Consider the following 18655-nt stretch of genomic DNA (forward strand, 5'->3'; position numbering starts at 1 on the left):
GTTAATGATTATAACTGATGACTAAAATCAGTTAATGAGAACGTCCAGCATAAATACTTAATTTACCAGAGGGATTTCATCTTTTTTTAAACGGCTATACTTTACAATTGAACACTCACTACATTATCGTTATATTAATTAAATTATACCACTAAATGACCTCGTAGAGCCTACTGCAGTAAGGCCTATAGCCTTGGTCTACAGTAGCACGTTTGTAAATGTAGCCTAACATACAACAGCCAAGTCATTTCCAATGCAAATGGCTGTGAAGTCATACCCTGAGTGAAAATGAAAGGACTTTGCCTATTTGAAATATAGCCTACCGAAATACTATGTTATAATTCTGAATCAGGAATAAAGAACTATCTCAATGAACACATTATCGTGTCACCATGTGGTCAAACATGTTAAAAGAAAATGTTTTTAAACATTTGTGTAAAGATTTAATTCTGAAAGATGGTTAAAATAACAAAGAAAGATACTTTGCAAATCAGACCTTGTTTCCTTAATATTTTCTTAATTTAATACTTAGATAGGATACACAGCCAGGTTAAATACACACATTAAGTGTTTTCCATTTAAATCTCACAACACAAAAGCAAACATGAGATATTTAATACATTGAGAACTTTTTAGCACCAGTACAAATTAATTAATCCATAGAGCGGGCATACTCTGAATTACGGTATCTCTTTCCAATATGCTTTTCTAAATAAAACACCTTGTCCCAGCTTGGTTTGACGCGGCATGGCTTACATGTAATCTTTACAGCAGCATTCACATATACAGGTTACTAAAAAGTACACATACTGCCAAACTGGCATATACAAGCAATGCTATATGGCCTCATAACCCAATACTGTAATTCATTAAACATTTTTGCATGTAAATGTTATTATCCCTTGCTTACCAACTATGTTCCAAGAATGATAATGTAATAAAACATGTATACTGTAAATACATAGAAAATACCCACAAAATCATGACTCCTGTTGTGAGGAGGCTAGAGATGATCATTGTTGGACAATCCGGTATATTCAACTATAAATTGAGCACAAATATGACATTCTTGTCAATTTTATCAAAACAATATGCAAAACAATATGCAGTAGTTTGTCTTTCTGCATTTAGTTTACATTATCTTGTGTAAAAAAAAATTAAGTGTCATAATGTTTAACATGGGCTTTACCGACCTGTTTTTAATTACATGATTCACAATATGAGTTTACATAGATGTGTATAGAACTCGCCAAACCATATGTGAAACTGTTTCTGTAGCTTCAACTCTACGACACATTCAGGTGACCATGGTAAGGGTATAGAGTAAAAACAATATGGTACAGTATATTTGTTACACATTTGTGGGGCCTTTATGTTGTTATAAGACCAAGTATAAATAACAGTTTTTCTCAAATAATTCACACTTCTCAGCAGATCATACAATTGACTTGGTATATGCTATGTTTAACCAGTGTGCATAAGTGCTTTCATAAACACATGTATGGGGACACTGTATCCTCTTCCAGGTATTGTCTGCCAGTGTATATCAGTTATGCATTCAACAATTTGTAATCTTTATAAACCAAAACCTTGTTTGAACAGAAAAACAAGAAGAATATCCAAAAACATTGTGTTCGACCACAATTACTTGATCACGTTGTCTCTATAGCTACATCTGAAAATGAAAAATAATCTGTAAAATACAACGTCCCAAATGGCATCCTATTTCCTATATAGTGTACTACTTTTGATAACCTTCTTGACATCATGTCTAAAGTCCAGAACTATATACAGAAAAGGGGTGCCATTTGGAACGGATACACAAAGTCGGGTCCCACAGATTCACAGAGTTTAAAAGTGTTTCGATTCAGAACTTGTTTTGTTTTAGTTTGTCAATGTGATAGCAGAGCTTTAAGGCAGGCCCCAGCTTCAGTCCTAGGTACTTCATGATCATGTCACTCTTTAGAAGTAACAATGCGTTGCCGTCTATCTCCTGTGGGGAGGAAACATAAGCTCAGGTTATATCTCCATCAGTGAATGAATCATACACATGAATGAGGTTATATCTACATCAGTAAATGAATCATACACATGAATCATTGACTACATTGAAAACAAAACATCAAATCCAGATATAATATATATATAAATATATATATATATATAATTTTTTTTGTTTGTTTTATATTGGTTTGTATTAATTTGTCAATCAACCTTTACCCCATTAACTCCCAATTTTGTGGTATTCAATTTCTAGTCTCCGCCACTACCAATAGGCTCAGAAGAAAAGATTAGGACATCCTTCGATACATATTCTGCCAAAGCATGCTGCATCTCATCACACAGCTCAATTTACCAGGAATTCAAGCTGAAACAATGTGTCCAAGAAAAAAATGGCTTTCAACCTCAGTCAGCTTACAGGCTCTAACCTTCGCTAAACTGGGCGGTGTAGAACAAAATGTGCATCACACATTGGAATTCCCGGTCAGAGCTGGCTGTGACACACCTTGGAATCAAACAAGGTGGAATCAAATGGTGCCCACTGCTCTTCAGTGAAGAGCCTTAGACAACTTTCCAACTTGGAACGCTCAGAAAAGGTTAAAGAATTGTTAAAGATCCAATATCAAATTATCTTTCCATGATCATCTCACCCCCATCTGCTCACCTACTGGGGGAGAAATTATATGGTCCCTCACCTTGATTTTCTCCTCTAAGGCATTTTGAGAAGGCAAGAAAGGATGCAAGGAAAGATGAATTAATGACTTGGGTGTGAACCCTGAGGTTGCCTACATGCTTCCTGAAGACGTCCACATGAGGACCCAGGGACTGGGGGTCAGCGTCTCTGATGAACCAGACCACGTCTTCAACACTCCAGGTAGAAGGGTCCTTACTGGAGGGCGGCTTAGACTCCTGCGAGTCCTGAGATGAGCTGTATGCTGGATGAGAAAACAGACAGATACGTCCAGAATTACCATTTCCATACTGGTCTGTTTTACTTAATTAGAGTATTGTGATTCTAGGACAAAACAAATGTTCCCAAAATGCCCAGAAAGCCTGGCTGAAAGATTGACAAAATCAGAGGGGAATTAGCACGTGAATCTGTTAGCACGTGAAACCCTGGTGTCAACTTTTATGTCTCTTACCTATCCTGTTCCCTTCCAGGAAGGTATTCGGACTAGACGTCTGTCTACACATGCCCAAAGGGGAGGAGCCGTTGGGGAACTGCTGTGAGGCGCGGAATCCATAGGATGGTTTGGATGAGTAGGAGGAGCTTATGGCACTGAAGGCAGATTCACCTGGGTCCATGGAGTAGCGTTTGTCAGATGTGTCCAGAAGGTACTCATCTGGCATTGAGGTTTCAGCTTTGAAATAGGAAAGCGATTACATAAGAAAAACATATTTGCATTATTTTAAATAATTTGGGATGGAAGCAGTCTGAAAGAAATATATAAAATTAGATTCCTGTGCTTTTATTGTCTAATTCAGAGAAACAAGCACAAATGTTTTGTGCTATACTTCAGAAGAACATGAGCCTTTTCTTGTTAGCCTTATAGTAAGGACGTCTCAGCTGTTTGGTTTGGAAAACAAGGATTTGGATAATGGATTACCATGGATTACACAAGTAAAACACACAATTATGTGTAATTTACAAAATGTCATTGTGTGCTGTCATGTGCAAACTGAAGTAATGTAGTAGGATATTGGGAACTGAGCCCACAATAATGCTGAGAGAATGAAGTTAAGGTAGAGGAATTAGAATTTAAATGTAATAACTAAAATGATTGGCACCCTTGATTAAGATCATAAGCAAATAAGGCTGCATAAAATGAAAACACGTGTATATATTTTACACAAAAAGGAAAACTATAAATTTCAACTCAAAACACAAAGATTATATTCCAGCAAGACAAGCATACATCAAAATTATGAAGAAGTGGTTAATTGACCACAAAATCCTCACTCTGCATTAGCCATTTCAGTCTCTGGACATAAATCCTGTTAAAAACCTGGAAATATTATGTATGAAGGAATAGTTTATGTTCCATTCCGATGTGTTCTCCAATCTGTCTGACTGTATAATGAGTTTTATCTGCCCACACAACTGCCCCATATTTTATTTTTAATCCTATTGAATGCATGACAGTGCATTACCCTCTGATTGGTAGGAGCCATTATTATGCTGGGTAATTGGTTGGTCGCTGAAGAGGTTTTCACAGTGTAAGCTGCGACAGAGCTTCTTGAGGAAGCGCAACACGTATCCGATGCTGTTGACCACAGGTAGACTGAGAAGGTGCTGCTTCCCATCAAAGGTGGCTGGAAATCAAAGAAAAACTTGATTAACCTTGGGCTGCCTCCCAGCTGAAGCCTTATTCCAGAACTCCACTGGGTCAACCATAGTGCTCAAAGGAACGAGTGGCCGCTTGGGACGCACCCTTGGACACATTATTAATTTCTTATTCCATTAAAGCTTGTTGCACTCAGCACTGCCCTGGGGGGAACCAATCTCTACATACAAGCAACATTTACCGATGATGGCCAATGCACTTTACACACTGACATTGAAAGATGGACATTTACAATAGTTCTGGGAAATGCGGATGCCTCGCGGTCACTGCATCACATTATTAAATGCGTCGATTCCTGTTATTTTCCCCTAGGGCCATTGCTACAAATCAAATGAATAAAAATAAAACATCCGTGACAGTATGTGGGTCAGTGTCGCACCTGATATTTTCTCCCCTCCATAGCCTTGCGTGAGTAGAGTAAACACAGCTTTCTGCTGGAAGGCGCTGTCGATGCAGCCCTGGACCGCCTGCTGCAGCACCACAGAAGGCCTGTCGGGACCAAAGTGATCCGGGAGTTGCTGCAGCTTCTTCCTGTCCAAGTTGGGACCCATGTTGGCCTGCTTGTTGATGTAGATACACACTGCAGGAGATACAGCGGTAGCGACAAAGACAGCAAAGATATAATTGCTTTCATTCCTGAATCAAACCTAACAGCTATTGTTTATAATTAACAGGATACTAATTACAATTTAATTAATGATGCAACTTTTCATGACCCCCAATGTTTCTAACTAAGCATTATTTGGGGAAACTTCAGAAAAGTGAAGCAAATTCCTGCTACCTGTGAGAACCTGGGGTGTGGTAAATGGCCGATGATTAGAGAGTTCTATTAAGCTGAGCCGTGGCGCTATTCTACACATAGGGTAGTGGTGAGCGAGGAGCTACTTCCTATAATTAGCTTGGCAACAAGGCAGCATGGTGCAACTTCCAGAAACATCTCTTTTTCATTCAGTATGTTTTAGCTCATTTTCATTGAGAGGAAAGATAAACTGTTTCTAAAAAAACAATCACTTTTGTATGTGAAAACATTTGTTTTTCAACTGGGTACCTGGCTAACACCAGTAATACAAATGCCATCATGTCCCGGGCCAGGTAAATAAATCTCTCTAGTTCCCAGGGGGAGCATTGGAGAGTGGGGATAGTAATGCTAACTTAATAACAAGTGGAGATCTCCCAAAATACTACATGTAAACTGGGAGGAAAGAGTTGTGTGGCTAAAAGTGACGTGAATTACAGCAACTATGTTCCCATGAATTAGTGTAATTAGTGTTCAAAAAACAAGAATACTTACTGTTGAATTTTTAATTGCTGAAAATGCTGCTGTCAAAATAATTTCCATAGTATGTGACGTCAAAGTAAATGTGGGAGAGATGACAGACGTTTTCCACTGGTAATTACCAGTTCTATCCTACTGTTTAGGAATTTACAAGATGTTATGAACACAGCATTACCTGTGAGCACCTGGGGTGTAGCAGAGTGAGGGATGGTCGCAGCGTCCTGGGGGATGGAGCTCATATCTGGTTCTGGGGTGCTGCTGGGGGGAGAGATGGCCAGGGGAGTCATCACCATCCTTGGCTTCAGCTGCAGGGACATACAAGCATTGGATCTCAGCATGTACTGGGTTATTTTAACACCAATTAAATGTCATTACAGTCGTTCAGGTAGAAACAGCAGATCAGAAGACTACGGTTCTCAATTTGCAATGTATGACACACAACAGCAACATACCCTGCCCCTTCACAGTTTTTACACAGCAATTTTAAATGAGATTTTTTTTTTTGAGAATTCTTCCCTACTTTTTATTGCAATACTTACCAGTCATTTCAACCATGCAAATGTTTTGGTAGTCATAAGCAGTGGCCAATCAAAATTCTAATTCAAACAGTGTCTTGGTAAACAAAGGGTAACTCATGTTAAGCTGCTTAAACAGAATTTAAATGGACCTGTGTACATCATCATATGCATTTTTAAAGATCCTTCACAAACCCCCTCCCCTCCTTACCCCAATCCCCTATACTCCCTGACACTGACCTTGAAGCCAGGCTTTCTCCCCCTCTTCTTGGGCACTTTCAGGGGAGGGAGGGACTCGGGGTAGCGGGTTGTAAAATCCATCTTGCGATGCAGTGGGGGTCTCCCCCTCTTCCTGCCAGGGATCTTTCCCGGCTGGCTGGGGAGGAAGGAGGGGGACACTGCAGGCGACTGCATTTCACTGTTACTGTCTGCTTTCTGTGCTGCTGCTGCAGGTACACTCATTGGAGCTGGAGGGAGACATACAGGAAGGAATGAAACACAAAGGGAGATAAAATAATAATTGAAGATTGCTTGGCTTGTAATCTAAACCACGGCTAGTGCATTGCACACACAACACCGTGCAGAACATTATTTCTTCACAGAATTATAACATGCGCAGGCTGCCTAACAGTCTATCGCGTTGCCTTATACTGAGGCTGCTGTGGAAAAAAATGCTGTCACAGGACATTAACCACCATAACAAGAAACAGGAGAGCCAGCCCAGCATTCTGCTCCAGGGCAGGAACGCAGCCGGCTACAGAAAATTGAGTTAAAAACAAAAAAAAAACTGCCAACACAAAGCCAACCATGCATACAGCAAGCTCCTCCTGATGGAACGGCTCTACCATCCAGTTCCTCCTATTCCACATTTTGCCTTCCTGTCTGTGTACCAGAGCATCCATTACCTGATCTTCTCTGTTCTAGAACGCTTGAAAATCAAGCGTTTCCCTTCTCAGATTCCTGTTAGTTCCCAGATTAGCGGGAGAAGGTTCTAAGCTCCGCACACTCCCTCAGCAGGCTGTGAAAGCCATCTTGCCTCTAGCGGCTGTGCCGTATGTGTAGCTCTTTGCTCCTCTCGTTTTTTTTGCTACTGCCGCTGCACGGCACACTGGCTGGCTGCAGACATCTCATTACATTAATGCATTCAGCGGTGGCAAAGGGAGGTACGGAGGGAGGGGAAAATTGACTTTATCATGGCTAAACACGAATTACCATTGCGATGACAGCGCTCACCCTAACCTTAAAAAGCAGCAACCTGAAGTGCCAGCCTCCCGATGAAAAAACAACGTCTAATCTATTGAACAGAAGACTATACAGAGGCGTTGCTAAATGATTTGTGGTCAGAATATAGCAGTAGCATGCTGCATGCTTTATCCTTCCTCCATGCAGACAAAGACAATAGGAAGACACATAGCCAATAGGCACACACCATTAGAATGAATGATGGGAGAGTATACTCCTTTGCAGTTTTCCAATTTAATCTCTGTCCTGTTTGCGTATATTTGCCTGCTTCTAAATGTCCTGAACCGCACCGCAAAGCAGGATCTCCAGAAAGGCGGACTCCACTGTAATAGTGATGGGTGTGTGTGTCTGCTGGTGCTGGGGAACGTTCTCTTGTTGGCATGGCAACAAGCAAGTGTAACACCCTGGCTGCTTCATCTCCCACGTTTTGCTACTTAATAATCGGTCTCTAAATGAAGGGATGTATTAGTATAGAATAGAATACATACTTAGCTAGTTACAAAAAGTAATTTGGTTATATTGCGAGTGAAAACATACTCAGCTAGTTACAATAAGTCATTTAGTTATATTGAGACTCGAGTGGGCAATGCGTAGATACGATGTGCCCTTTCAGCATATTGTCACCTCAGAACAGTTTCTATACTGAGTTACATGTATTATTGTCTATCTATTATTGTGTCTAATTAAGAGTGGTCGGCTACCATACCATTTATATCAGTCCCACGGCAAATGTCACTCACGGCCAAAGAATTAAAAAAAAACTATACTGCAGCAAAATTTGCATAAAGTAGTTAAGATACTTTATTTTATATTCATATTAACTGCGGTGCTTATAGTAGTAAATTATTAATAGTGCTCTCTCCTGGCAGACTTAGGAATCGCTTTGTTAATTTCAGCCTGTTTCAATAAAGTTGGATTTGAAGCCAAAATGGCGACCTGCATGTTGTCGTCAAAGATGTCGCCCTTGGTGGCACCCATCATTCGTTTACTACTGAAAGAGCAATGCTATTCACCAAGAAGGACATGTAACGGTGTGCAAGAAATTTCAAGACGAGGTGAGAATTGTTTTATGTGAGTGTAAAGCTACATTGACTGCTGTTGGAAATGGCTAACCTTACCTAGCTAGTATTGCTGACAGCTGAGTTAGCTGGCTACAATGACAGCTAAATTAGTTAGCTTGTTAGCATAGCAAGCTAACGTTTTCTTTACTTGCTAACGTTAACCATGTCCGCTGTCAAACTTCACTCCTGTCCTGCTTTGTCAGACTGGCTAGTAAGTTTACTAGCAACATAGACTGGGGACTAAGACAAAAAAAGTATTTATTGTAATTACATTATTAGTTAGCCAACTAGCTAGCTGCATTTTTACGGTGCTAACACAACGTACCTTTGGATTTGATAGTAGTATGGAATATCGATTAGTTGCCTGAACGTTCTTCGGCTTTGGACAGTTTGCTTCTCCTCTGATCTAAGTTCGTTTATTACCACGGGAGGCTATGTTATCTACCACAGCGTCGGGATATAACGATGATTCCGTGATCTTCTCTATTGCTCAGGCTACTCGGCGGATGCTCTCTCCCTGCCGGCTGCAGAAGATGGCAATGCCGCCGCAGCATACAGCGGACCGCTGGAGCACTACAACAGTTTGGTATGGGACGGGGTTCTCCGAGAGGACCCGCATCAAATAGCCGTTGTTAAGACGCTGGATAAAATGCACAAAACCCTACGAGGTTACACCAACCAGTCTTCATCACTATTTTCAAAGGTAATTTCTCTATTCTCTCTACATTATTTGATTTTATTTCTTAAGAGTGTCTTAACACATACAACTAGACCCTAAACAATATTTCACAATATATTCGTAATATATGAAAACTTATCTTACAGATTTTCTCTAAGCCGAAGCCTCCAAAAGGCTACTACATATATGGTGATGTAGGTAAGTTTGATGGCTGTGTAATAATTATGTTGCAATCTTTTGTATAGCATTTTGTTTTATATTTTACTAACAAAAACAGGATAATACTCCACTTCAATAGACATGTTTTCTTTCAATTTTTTTTATTAAAGACCAACAAATGTTTAACACAGGGATTTATAGAAAATTCTGGTTAAATTCATGTTTTTATTGTCGTGTTAACATTTAACTTCTTAGCACTTCAGTGTGAGCATAAGACAACTGCAATCAATGTCCAGTAACAGGCCACACATAGGTAATCAATGTCCAGGCAACGCACACGGGTAACAGGCAATGGACTGCACAAGGGTGAAATAATTATACAGCTGACCACATTGCATACTTTGAATGATTAAATAACATTTTAATGTGTTGTGTATTTTTAGGGACAGGTAAAACAATGGTAATGGACATGTTCTACTCGCATGTGGAAACAGAAAAGAAAAAGAGGGTACATTTCCATGGCTTCATGTTAGATGTACATAATAGTAAGTTATGTGTCACTAAATGATTTCCTAGACTGTTGATCATGCTTAAAATGGTCAATTATGAGTAGTTGGTTCATTCTTTCCTTGTTTGTTTTAACTTATTTTCTTTAGGGATACATCGCCTTAAAAAGAGTCTGCCAAAGAGGAAAGCTGGGAGAATGGCTAAAGCCTATGACCCAATTGCACCAGTAGCAGAGGAGATCAGTGAAGAGGCCTGTCTGTTGTGCTTTGATGAGTTTCAGGTAAAGGCCAAGTGCGATTCCTGTCACTGATCACTTACAGCTACTGGGTTTGTACAAAAAACTTTGTTATTGTACACATTTATTGAAGTAGTATATTGTATTATTCTTTCTTGATGGGATATCCATAATTGCTGCCAATGTGATGAAAAATATTGTTTGTTTCCCAGTTAATTTCCATGTCAATCAAAACATGTGGTTGGGGTTTAGGTAACAGTACTTTCCCTTAGCTAAAAGCTTGCAGTAGGTTAATTCTTTTAGCTCAATGGCTCAGATGCAAAGGTAAAGCTGTACTAGACCAGCAATACATCTCTATATTTAGATAGAATTTGCGAGGACAGAACTACTGCTAGATGTTTTCTAAGTTAGAAGGAAGCGTTACACAAGCCTCAGCTTGTGTAAGCTGGGATGGCCCATAGTAGCAGGACCCCATGTCCTGTTTCTGTAGTGTGAGGCAGCTCTATGTACAACTTGGAGGCTAGTCTATCGAATGACATTATATCCCTAATGAAGCTCCTTAATTCTGGATGCCAGGCAAAAAAGTTTTACAGCAACCAATTGTCCAACATAAAAATCTCAGTGAGGACACTTACTTGATACTGAAGTGTCTTGAAAGCCATAGGTGTAACAGACACCCTGAAAATGAGACACACAGCGTGAGATTCCAGGCCCGCCAGAAGAAATATGTTTTATTGTGCAAGTAACTTTACACTACATAACATAGCATGCTGACGTCTCTGTTGTCAGATTAAGTTTCGCGATTGCATTTTAGTGGAAAAAGTGGAAAAAGCAATGTCAATTGATTTATTATACATATATTTTTTTTAATGTTCTACATTGACTTATCTGGGAAGAAAAGTATTTGGGATCTGTTTTCCAAATGTTTTATGTAATTATTTTAAATACAGTATAGTGGCAGGAAAAATAATTTACATTTGGATGCTGGTTTAAAAGCAGCCTTCAGTTCTATACATAATTCTTCAGTTTTGGAAGCAAGAGAAATATAACCAGGCACATGTGTATGAGTTAATTTGTTGTAACTTTACTCCACAGGTGACAGACATTGCAGATGCCATGATCCTGAAACAGCTGTTTGAAAACCTCTTTAAGAACGGTGTTGTTGTAGTGGCCACATCCAACCGGCCCCCTGAGGGTGAACAGAACATTGCATCATAATCCAAATAGCTTTTTGAGCACAATCCTTAGAGAATCATCTGTACTGGTCTAATCAGACCTATTCCTCCTGTCTAGATTTGTATAAGAATGGACTACAAAGGGTGAACTTTGTGCCATTCATTGCTGTGTTGAAGGTAAATAACTCGATTTCTGATTGGTGTTCAACAAACTGTACCATGCAAATGTGTTTTCTTACAGTAGTCTCTTCACTCATGCAGAACTATTGCCATGTGCTTCGGCTGGACTCCGGGATAGACTATCGCAGGAGAAACCGACCCTCAGCTGGGAAACTGTATTTCCTGTAAAGATCTCATGATGCCAACTACAGATAAAACCATTTTAGGCATTTCAATACTCTGTTGACTAGGTTATGGTTGGCTTTAGTTGGGTAGTAGTTCTCTTGCAATTATTTCTCTCAAGTCTTTTGTTTTGATTAATATACTTGTTTTTTAATAGTGTGGTTTGTACATTTTTTTACTGTTACCCCTTTTCAACCCAGCTCAAGTGAGCCTAATGCGGACGCGACACTGGACAAGATGTTTGACGAGCTGGCCTTCAAACAGAACGACAGTATGATGCTCATTATCCTTGGGGAGATGAAGAGGGATTGAAAGAGCTATCCCCATTTGGGTGATTCTCACTAAACCATTTTAAACATGTCTGTTGTAAATTCTGTCCCCCCAAAAAATTATACATCTGCAAATATTTACTTCAAAACATTTTACTTGAATTGTGTATATATCTCAAATTAATGTTTAGAAATCTGCCCCAGTTCATTTGATGTTTTATAAAATCTAAGAAAACAAACTAAAACTAAATATCTTGCTGTACTTTTGTCAATTATAGATTATATAGACTTCTTGTTTCATGGTATAATGCCTTGCAAAATTATTCGGACCCCTGACTAATTTTACTGAATTACAAATGATATACTAAATTGTAATTCTCTTTGATATTTTATTTTAAAATGCTGACACTCAAAATCAGTTTTGATAAGGTGACATTGTTTATATAGTTTTTTTCTTTATCTTACAGTTTTGAATGCTTAGTAAACAAACCTATAACTCACCATTTTGAGTAGAGTTTGGTTTCAGAGCTGAACATCATAACCAAACCATTTGATTTTGTTAATCATCCTGATTTACAGGCTCAGCAGCTTTGGGTTCTAAGAACTGACTTGCCAGGTTCGAACACAACTTTTCTTTCTTTGTCGATGTCCAACTACTCTAGTACAACAAAATGCATGATCTTCATTCTGAAACTACCTGTACCTGCCTGCCCTAGAAACATTCACACTTTTAGGTTGATCTGAGTGACAATACGTACAACAGTGAAAAATTTAACGGTGCTTGTTTAGGGCAATTTGGGAGCTTCCACGGTACAGCGTTTGAATGCTTATGCAAGCAACAAATTTCAGTTCTTAATTGTTCCCAAACATTTCCCAACATAAAACCAATATCACTGTTCAATTGATTTTGTAATGTAACAGACCAAAAAAATTTTTTATGTATGATTTCTAACTTTAGAGCAATTAGAAAATTGGTCAGGGGTCTTAATACTATTGCAAGGCCCAGTATTTATGTTTAAACAGTCCGTGCGTATGTCTCTTACGGTAATGCTTTTAAAGGTCACTAGCAACGTATCTGTAAAAAATATTTTTGAATAGTTACAATCAATGTATAATCTAGAGCTGCCTTTATCACACTGTGTGCCAGGCACCTGCAAATTAAGGCCTTCTCCCTCTGGGATAGTTAGCATTTAATTGCAATTTAAATTATCCCAAAAACATATTAAACTGTTTTATAATTTCAGTGTCTATTTTAGAAAACATTGGGCTGTTGGATGCAATTATGTGATAACAAAAAAATACATACTGTATGTACAAACAAACAAGTATGTGTTCTTTGTTGAAAAATTACAAATGTGTTCCTCAAATGTCAGTTTTGTGAGAATGACCCATATTGTGTGTATTTACTCCCTATGAGCAAAACATTTTATATTGATGAAATTCTTTAAAATATATTGAGTGTTGTATTCATGTTGAGTGTATTACAAAATCTATCAGAACCTGATTTCTCTTATTTTCTCTAGTAACACGGCCAAGGACTTTGAAACTACTAGCCAGGGAAGTGACTTTAATGAAAGCCTGTGGAACTATAGCAGACTGTACGTTTGAGGAGTTGTGTGATAGAGTAAGTGACCACAGACTATACATTTGATTGGGTTTGCTGTGTTGAGAGCATTTCCACAGATCACATGGATTTAATATACATACTTAAGATATGTATTCCCTGTACTGCAAGTCTTGTTAGATATGTCTGCATGTAAATTTTATGTTTGTGTTCTAGCCATTGGGTGCCAGTGACTACTTGGAAATCTCAAGGCAGTTTGATACTGTCTTCATCCGGAACATTCCCTTGCTTAATTTAAACAAGAAGACACAAGCTAGACGCTTGATTACACTCATAGATGCCTTCTATGAACACAAGGTAACATTTCAAACAATACGCACAAACAAGCATAATCATACAAAGCAGGAAAAACTGAGAGATTTCTACGCTTCAGGCTGGATCGTTTGTTTAAGCAGGAAACACTCACTGTTTTTCCAATATCCAAATATGTTTTTTGAGACAGCACCTTTGAAATTGGTGTGCTTTTTATACGTAATGCTGAGGTTATGTGATTAGCATTGGTCATGTTCATGCTTTCGGTATTCTGATTAGTGGCTAAAAATCCTGTTTTAGCTCTTATTTGGTATCCATCTAAATAGCACACCAAATGTGTAACATTACACATCTTGGTTCTTAATATACAATAAGAAATGGTAATGTAGTGCACAATTGGTTGATGTAGTACACAAAAAAAGCAGGGACTTTTGGCTTGTAAGCAGCACTTTCACAACTTCTGGCTGAAATCAACATTTGAGGCTTAAATCCAGACAAATCACCATGAATAAGATCTTGTTGCTATCTATATGAAGTAAAAACAAATGGATACTTTCTCAGATAATGTATATGCCTTGGTTGTGTACAGTGGGAAGAACAAGTATTTGATACACTGCCGATATTGCAGGTTTTCCTACTTACATGCTTTGTAAATGGGAAAACCTGCCGATTTTGCAGGTTATCAAATACTAGTTCTCCCCACTGTAAGTGTACTACTAATACCTAGTGGATGCACATTTTGCGTGGATTACAGTGGGTTTACAGTCATTTTGCGTGGATTACAGTGGGTTTACAGTCATTTTTTTTTGCACACCTTGTTTTTGCAATTTTGTCCTGCTCTTTTCTGCAGATGAGTTCACATCGTTTAAGAATTGTTTTTAAACAGCTCATACACCCGATTCCACTTGGGGCCTGGTGTATGGTGAGGGTAGATCCCAAGTAATTAGTAACCTAATTAATCAAGTACAATGTAAAGGTGAAAACCAGCCAACAGTTGGCCCTCCGTTGATGCAGTGTGTCACCTGTGCACTAAGGGCATTTTCATTTTAATAAAATGTCTGTGTTCATTTGGTTTTATGGTGTGAAATATCTTTCAGGTCTCATGTTTTTGGACATAATAGGATGTCAGACTACACAATGAATCATTCAGTCAATTTGAAATAACATTCAAATTTCAATATTGACATGTGTAATTGGCATCTATTACTTTGTGCATTCTGCCCTTGCCAAGTTCATAGCAGTCTTCTCAAATAACATTGGAAAAGCTAATTGCAGGGGATCTGAGAATAGATCCATGCAGCATTACTGGTGTGTAGCTGTTAGTTTTTTTATAGCTATTGTCTGATTTATGTTGGTCGACAATCTTTTCCTGACCTTTCCCATGTTGTTAGGTGAAAATTAGAGTTTTGAATGTGACACCTTATTTATACCACAAAAACACAGGCTATTATTTTATCCTCAATCCTAATGATTCAGGTGAACTTGAAAGAAAAATCATTAAGAATTTTTTCCCCAAACTATTTTACCAAAATGTAAGGTTACATTGCTCTCTATTTTGCACATAGGATCAAACTGATGAACAATATAACTAAGTCTGTAACAATGAAATATGGAGAAATTGAAGGGGTCTAAACTTAATGTAGGCAATACAATTTTACAATATACAATTGCAGTATTTTGTAGAAAGATAAAATGTCTTTCGTACAAATCATGCAGCCCAAATTAGATGCCCTTGTTTTATTACTGAGTTGCTAAGAACTACCAGTCTCTGTGTACGTCCTCCAGGTCCGAGTTGTAATTCTGGCTGATCAACCTCTGGATGACATCTTTGTGCAGGACGGAAATTCCGAACACCACCATCATGAAATCATGGATGAGCTTAACCTAAAAACAGTAAAAACTGCCACCAAATACTTCAACACCATTCTGTTGATTTTTTTTTTTTCTTTTTTCCCTTGGGTAGACTAGAGAGCAGAGCTGGGCTGTGAGTTGCCAGAATTAATGCGTTAACACAAAAGCATGCTTCACCATTGTTCAATGACTCTTTAATACTAATTTGATAGTTGTCTTCAGCATTTGTCCTATTAAAGTGACTAATATTACCCAATGTTAAGAGCTTTTAATTTTTAGTAAAAAGTACATATAATTAGCGATATGTAAAAGAAAGTTGCGAGAAGTCGTCATTAACATTACTAGTGTTGATACTTTTGATTCATCCCACTAGTGAAGTATATTTTATACAATAATCTACTGTGGGGAGAACAAGTATTTGATACACTGCCGATTTTGCAGGTTTTCCCACTTACAAAGCATGTAGAGGTCTGTAATTTTTATCATAGGTACTTCAACTGTGAGTGACGGAATCTAAAACAAAAATCCAGAAAATCACATTGTCTAATTTAAGTAATTAATTTGCATTTTATTGCATGACATAAGTATTTGATACATCAGAAAAGTAGAACTTAATATTTGGTACAGAAACCTTTGTTTGCAATTACAGAGATCATATGTTTCCTGTAGTTCTTGACCAGGTTTGCACACACTGCAGCAAGGATTTTGGCCCACTCCTCCATACAGACCTTCTCCAGACCCTTTCAAAGATTTTCTATTGGGTTCAGGTCTGGAGACTGGCTAGGCCACTCCAGGACCTTGAGATGCTTCTTACAGAGCCACTCCTTAGTTGCCCTGGCTGTATGTTTCAGGTCGTTGTCATGCTGGAAGACCCAGCCACAACCCATCTTCCATGCTCTTACTGAGGGAAGAAAGTTGTTGGCCAAGATCTCGCGATACATGGCCCCATCCATCTTCCCCTCAATACAGTGCAGTCGTCCTGTCCCCTTTGCAGAAAAGCATCCCCAAAGAATGAGGTTTCCACCTCCATGCTTCACGGTTGGGATGGTGTTCTTGGGGTTGTACTCATCCTTCTTCTACCTCCAAACACGGCGAGTGGAGTTTAGACTAAAAAGCTCTATTTTTGTCTCATCAGACCACATGACCTTCTCCCATTACTCCTCTGGATCATCCAGATGGTCACTGGTAAACTTCAGACGGGCCTGGACATGCGCTGGCTTGAGCAGGGGGACCTTGCGTGCGCTGCTGGAATTTAATCCATGGCGGCGTAGTGTGTTACTAATGGTTTTCTTTGAGACTGTGGTCCCACTTCTCTTCAGGTCATTGACCAGGTCCTGTCATGTAGTTCTGGGCTGATCCCTCACCTTCCTCATGATCATTGATGCCCCACGAGGTGAGATCTTGCATGGAGCCCCAGACCGAGGGAGATTGACCGTCATCTTGAACTTCTTCCATTTTCTAATAATTGCGCCAACAGTTGTTGCCTTCTCACCAAGCTGCTTGCCTATTGTCCTGTAGCCCATCCCAGGCTTGTGCAGGTCTACAATTTTATCCCTGATGTCCTTACACAGCTCTCTGGTCTTGGCCATTGTGGAGAGGTTGGAGTCTGTTTGATTGAGTGTGTGGACAGGTGTCTTTTATACAGGTAACGATTCAAACAGGTTCAGTTAATACAGGAAATGAGTGGAGAACAGGACGGCTGTGAGAGCTGGAATTCTTACTGGTTGGTAGGTGATCAAATACTTATGTCATGCAATAAAATGCTAATTAATTACTTAAAAATCATACAATGTGATTTTCTGGATTTACCTATGATGATAAATAACAGACCTCAACATGCTTTGTAAGTAGGAAACACTGCCGATTTTGCAGGTTATCAAATACTTGTTCTCCCCACTGTATGGGATTGTTTGTTATTAAGTTTACACTAATAATGTTACTGTTTTGTCCCTGGATTAGGATGAGTTGTCCATCTTCAGTGGAGCTGAGGAGATCTTTGCTTTCCAGAGGACACTGTCTCGTCTCACTGAGATGCAGACTGAAGAGTACTGGCTGGAAGGGGACAGGAGCACCACTGCCACATAACTGTACAACTGCCCATCAACCATTACAGCACGAACCATTTGACGGGATCAGTTTGAACAAGGCAAGGCGTAAAATCATGTTGGTCACACAATGGGTATGGCGATTTTGTAGATCAGTGATTCTGCGTCATACTGCAATGTGGTCAAACACGCACATACACTTCCAAGAAGGACTCAACAAATATATTTATTATACTATGAAAGTATGAATTCAGTGCATTAAGATTTTACTTTGCAGTTGCACTTTACAAAACTGACCTTATTGTACACAATATGATGGTAAGCCTTTGGTATTAGTGGTTTTTGTCTGTGCTGTACACATGGAGTAGAAACTTTCAAAAAAACATTTAAGGGAATCCTCTTATATAAATGGAACCCTTGGTTCTTAAGGTTCATTGCTAAATTTATTTTACTGAAATATGCTGATGGTTAGGGTTGTTTGTTTTAATAAGTAATGTACTGTATTTTATTTGAAATGTGATGATTTGTACCGTAGTTAATATCATTGATGTCTAATAAGGCTGCTTGTTTCTGATGGTAAAAGCAACATCCTGCAACACCAGCCTTTGTTTAATGGAAGTCAGTCTGGGTAGTGCTATTATGCCTTCTCTTTTCACTCTTTGTTCTGCTCAACAACAAAAAACGATGGAAACGTGCACAAACAGTAGGACTGTCCTAGAAAAAACGAATCAGCCTATTGGGCACCAAAGGGCTTCAGAGTGAGTTTTATATTGGGTTGGTGTTTGCAAAGTGTTGTTGTGGGGGGGGGGGACCAATTTATCTGCTTCTAAAATTGGGGAGGACATGCCCTCTCCCACGGGGCACCACTTTGGAGTTTGACATGAGAATATCTTGACTGCAGTACTCTAATTTTGGGTTCAAGTGATTTTATGTAAGTATTGTAATTATTTAAAACGCCAAGATGTACCCTTGTAACTTTTGTAATTCTATAAAATGATGACACCATCATTGTGTTCAATTATTCTATGTTGCCTTTACTTGAAATGGTCCAATCTCTCAATATGATGCAATACAGTG

The 18655-nt window shown here is 38.9% G+C and overlaps 2 protein-coding genes across 5 annotated transcripts; one reads left to right on the top strand and one right to left on the bottom strand.

The window, feature by feature from the left end:
- Window positions 1-500: 500 nt before the first annotated feature.
- On the bottom strand, window positions 501-8985 carry scml4 (Scm polycomb group protein like 4). Of its 3 annotated transcripts, none has more exons than XM_010878536.4 (8): window positions 8766-8985; window positions 6378-6604; window positions 5798-5927; window positions 4726-4926; window positions 4153-4314; window positions 3144-3362; window positions 2791-2936; window positions 501-1993 (listed from the first exon to the last, which is right to left on the bottom strand). In XM_010878536.4, exons 2-8 carry the CDS (start codon window positions 6597-6599, stop codon window positions 1868-1870), a joined length of 1206 nt encoding a protein of 401 aa, XP_010876838.1. In that variant the 5' UTR covers window positions 6600-6604; window positions 8766-8985; the 3' UTR covers window positions 501-1867. The 3 variants fall into 3 exon arrangements, with proteins under 3 accessions (XP_010876838.1, XP_010876840.1, XP_010876839.1); XM_010878538.5 differs by lacking the exon at window positions 8766-8985 and adding an exon at window positions 7567-7715; XM_010878537.4 differs by lacking the exon at window positions 8766-8985 and adding an exon at window positions 7043-7221.
- Window positions 8287-18599, top strand: afg1la (AFG1 like ATPase a). 2 transcript variants are annotated; one of them, XM_010878539.4, is made up of 13 exons: window positions 8287-8434; window positions 8935-9143; window positions 9266-9317; window positions 9722-9823; window positions 9935-10065; window positions 11116-11215; window positions 11314-11372; window positions 11457-11539; window positions 11738-11808; window positions 13330-13430; window positions 13587-13727; window positions 15468-15575; window positions 17493-18599. In XM_010878539.4, exons 1-13 carry the CDS (start codon window positions 8308-8310, stop codon window positions 17616-17618), a joined length of 1410 nt encoding a protein of 469 aa, XP_010876841.1. In that variant the 5' UTR covers window positions 8287-8307; the 3' UTR covers window positions 17619-18599. The 2 variants fall into 2 exon arrangements, with proteins under 2 accessions (XP_010876841.1, XP_010876843.1); XM_010878541.3 differs by lacking the exon at window positions 8287-8434 and adding an exon at window positions 9534-9591 and having other exon boundaries at window positions 9113-9143.
- The last annotated feature ends 56 nt before the right edge of the window (window positions 18600-18655 follow it).

Source organism: Esox lucius, chromosome 15, assembly GCF_011004845.1.
Source record: "Esox lucius isolate fEsoLuc1 chromosome 15, fEsoLuc1.pri, whole genome shotgun sequence".
NCBI classification, from domain to species: domain Eukaryota; kingdom Metazoa; phylum Chordata; class Actinopteri; order Esociformes; family Esocidae; genus Esox; species Esox lucius.

Bases quoted from the DNA above. Each gene is read 5' to 3' on its own strand.
- scml4 (XM_010878536.4), bottom strand. From the start codon at position 6,599: ATGAGTGTACCTGCAGCAGCAGCACAGAAAGCAGACAGTAACAGTGAA. The intron at 5,928-6,377 runs GTCAGTGTCAGG...ATGTCCCTGCAG, and splicing joins GGAGAAAGCCTGGCTTCAAG to CTGAAGCCAAGGATGGTGAT. The intron at 4,315-4,725 runs GTGCGACACTGA...TTTGATTTCCAG, and splicing joins TGGAGGGGAGAAAATATCAG to CCACCTTTGATGGGAAGCAG.
- afg1la (XM_010878539.4), top strand. From the start codon at position 8,308: ATGGCGACCTGCATGTTGTCGTCAAAGATGTCGCCCTTGGTGGCACCC. The intron at 9,318-9,721 runs GTAAGTTTGATG...GTGTATTTTTAG, and splicing joins CTACATATATGGTGATGTAG to GGACAGGTAAAACAATGGTA. The intron at 11,809-13,329 runs GTATGATGCTCA...TATTTTCTCTAG, and splicing joins GGCCTTCAAACAGAACGACA to TAACACGGCCAAGGACTTTG.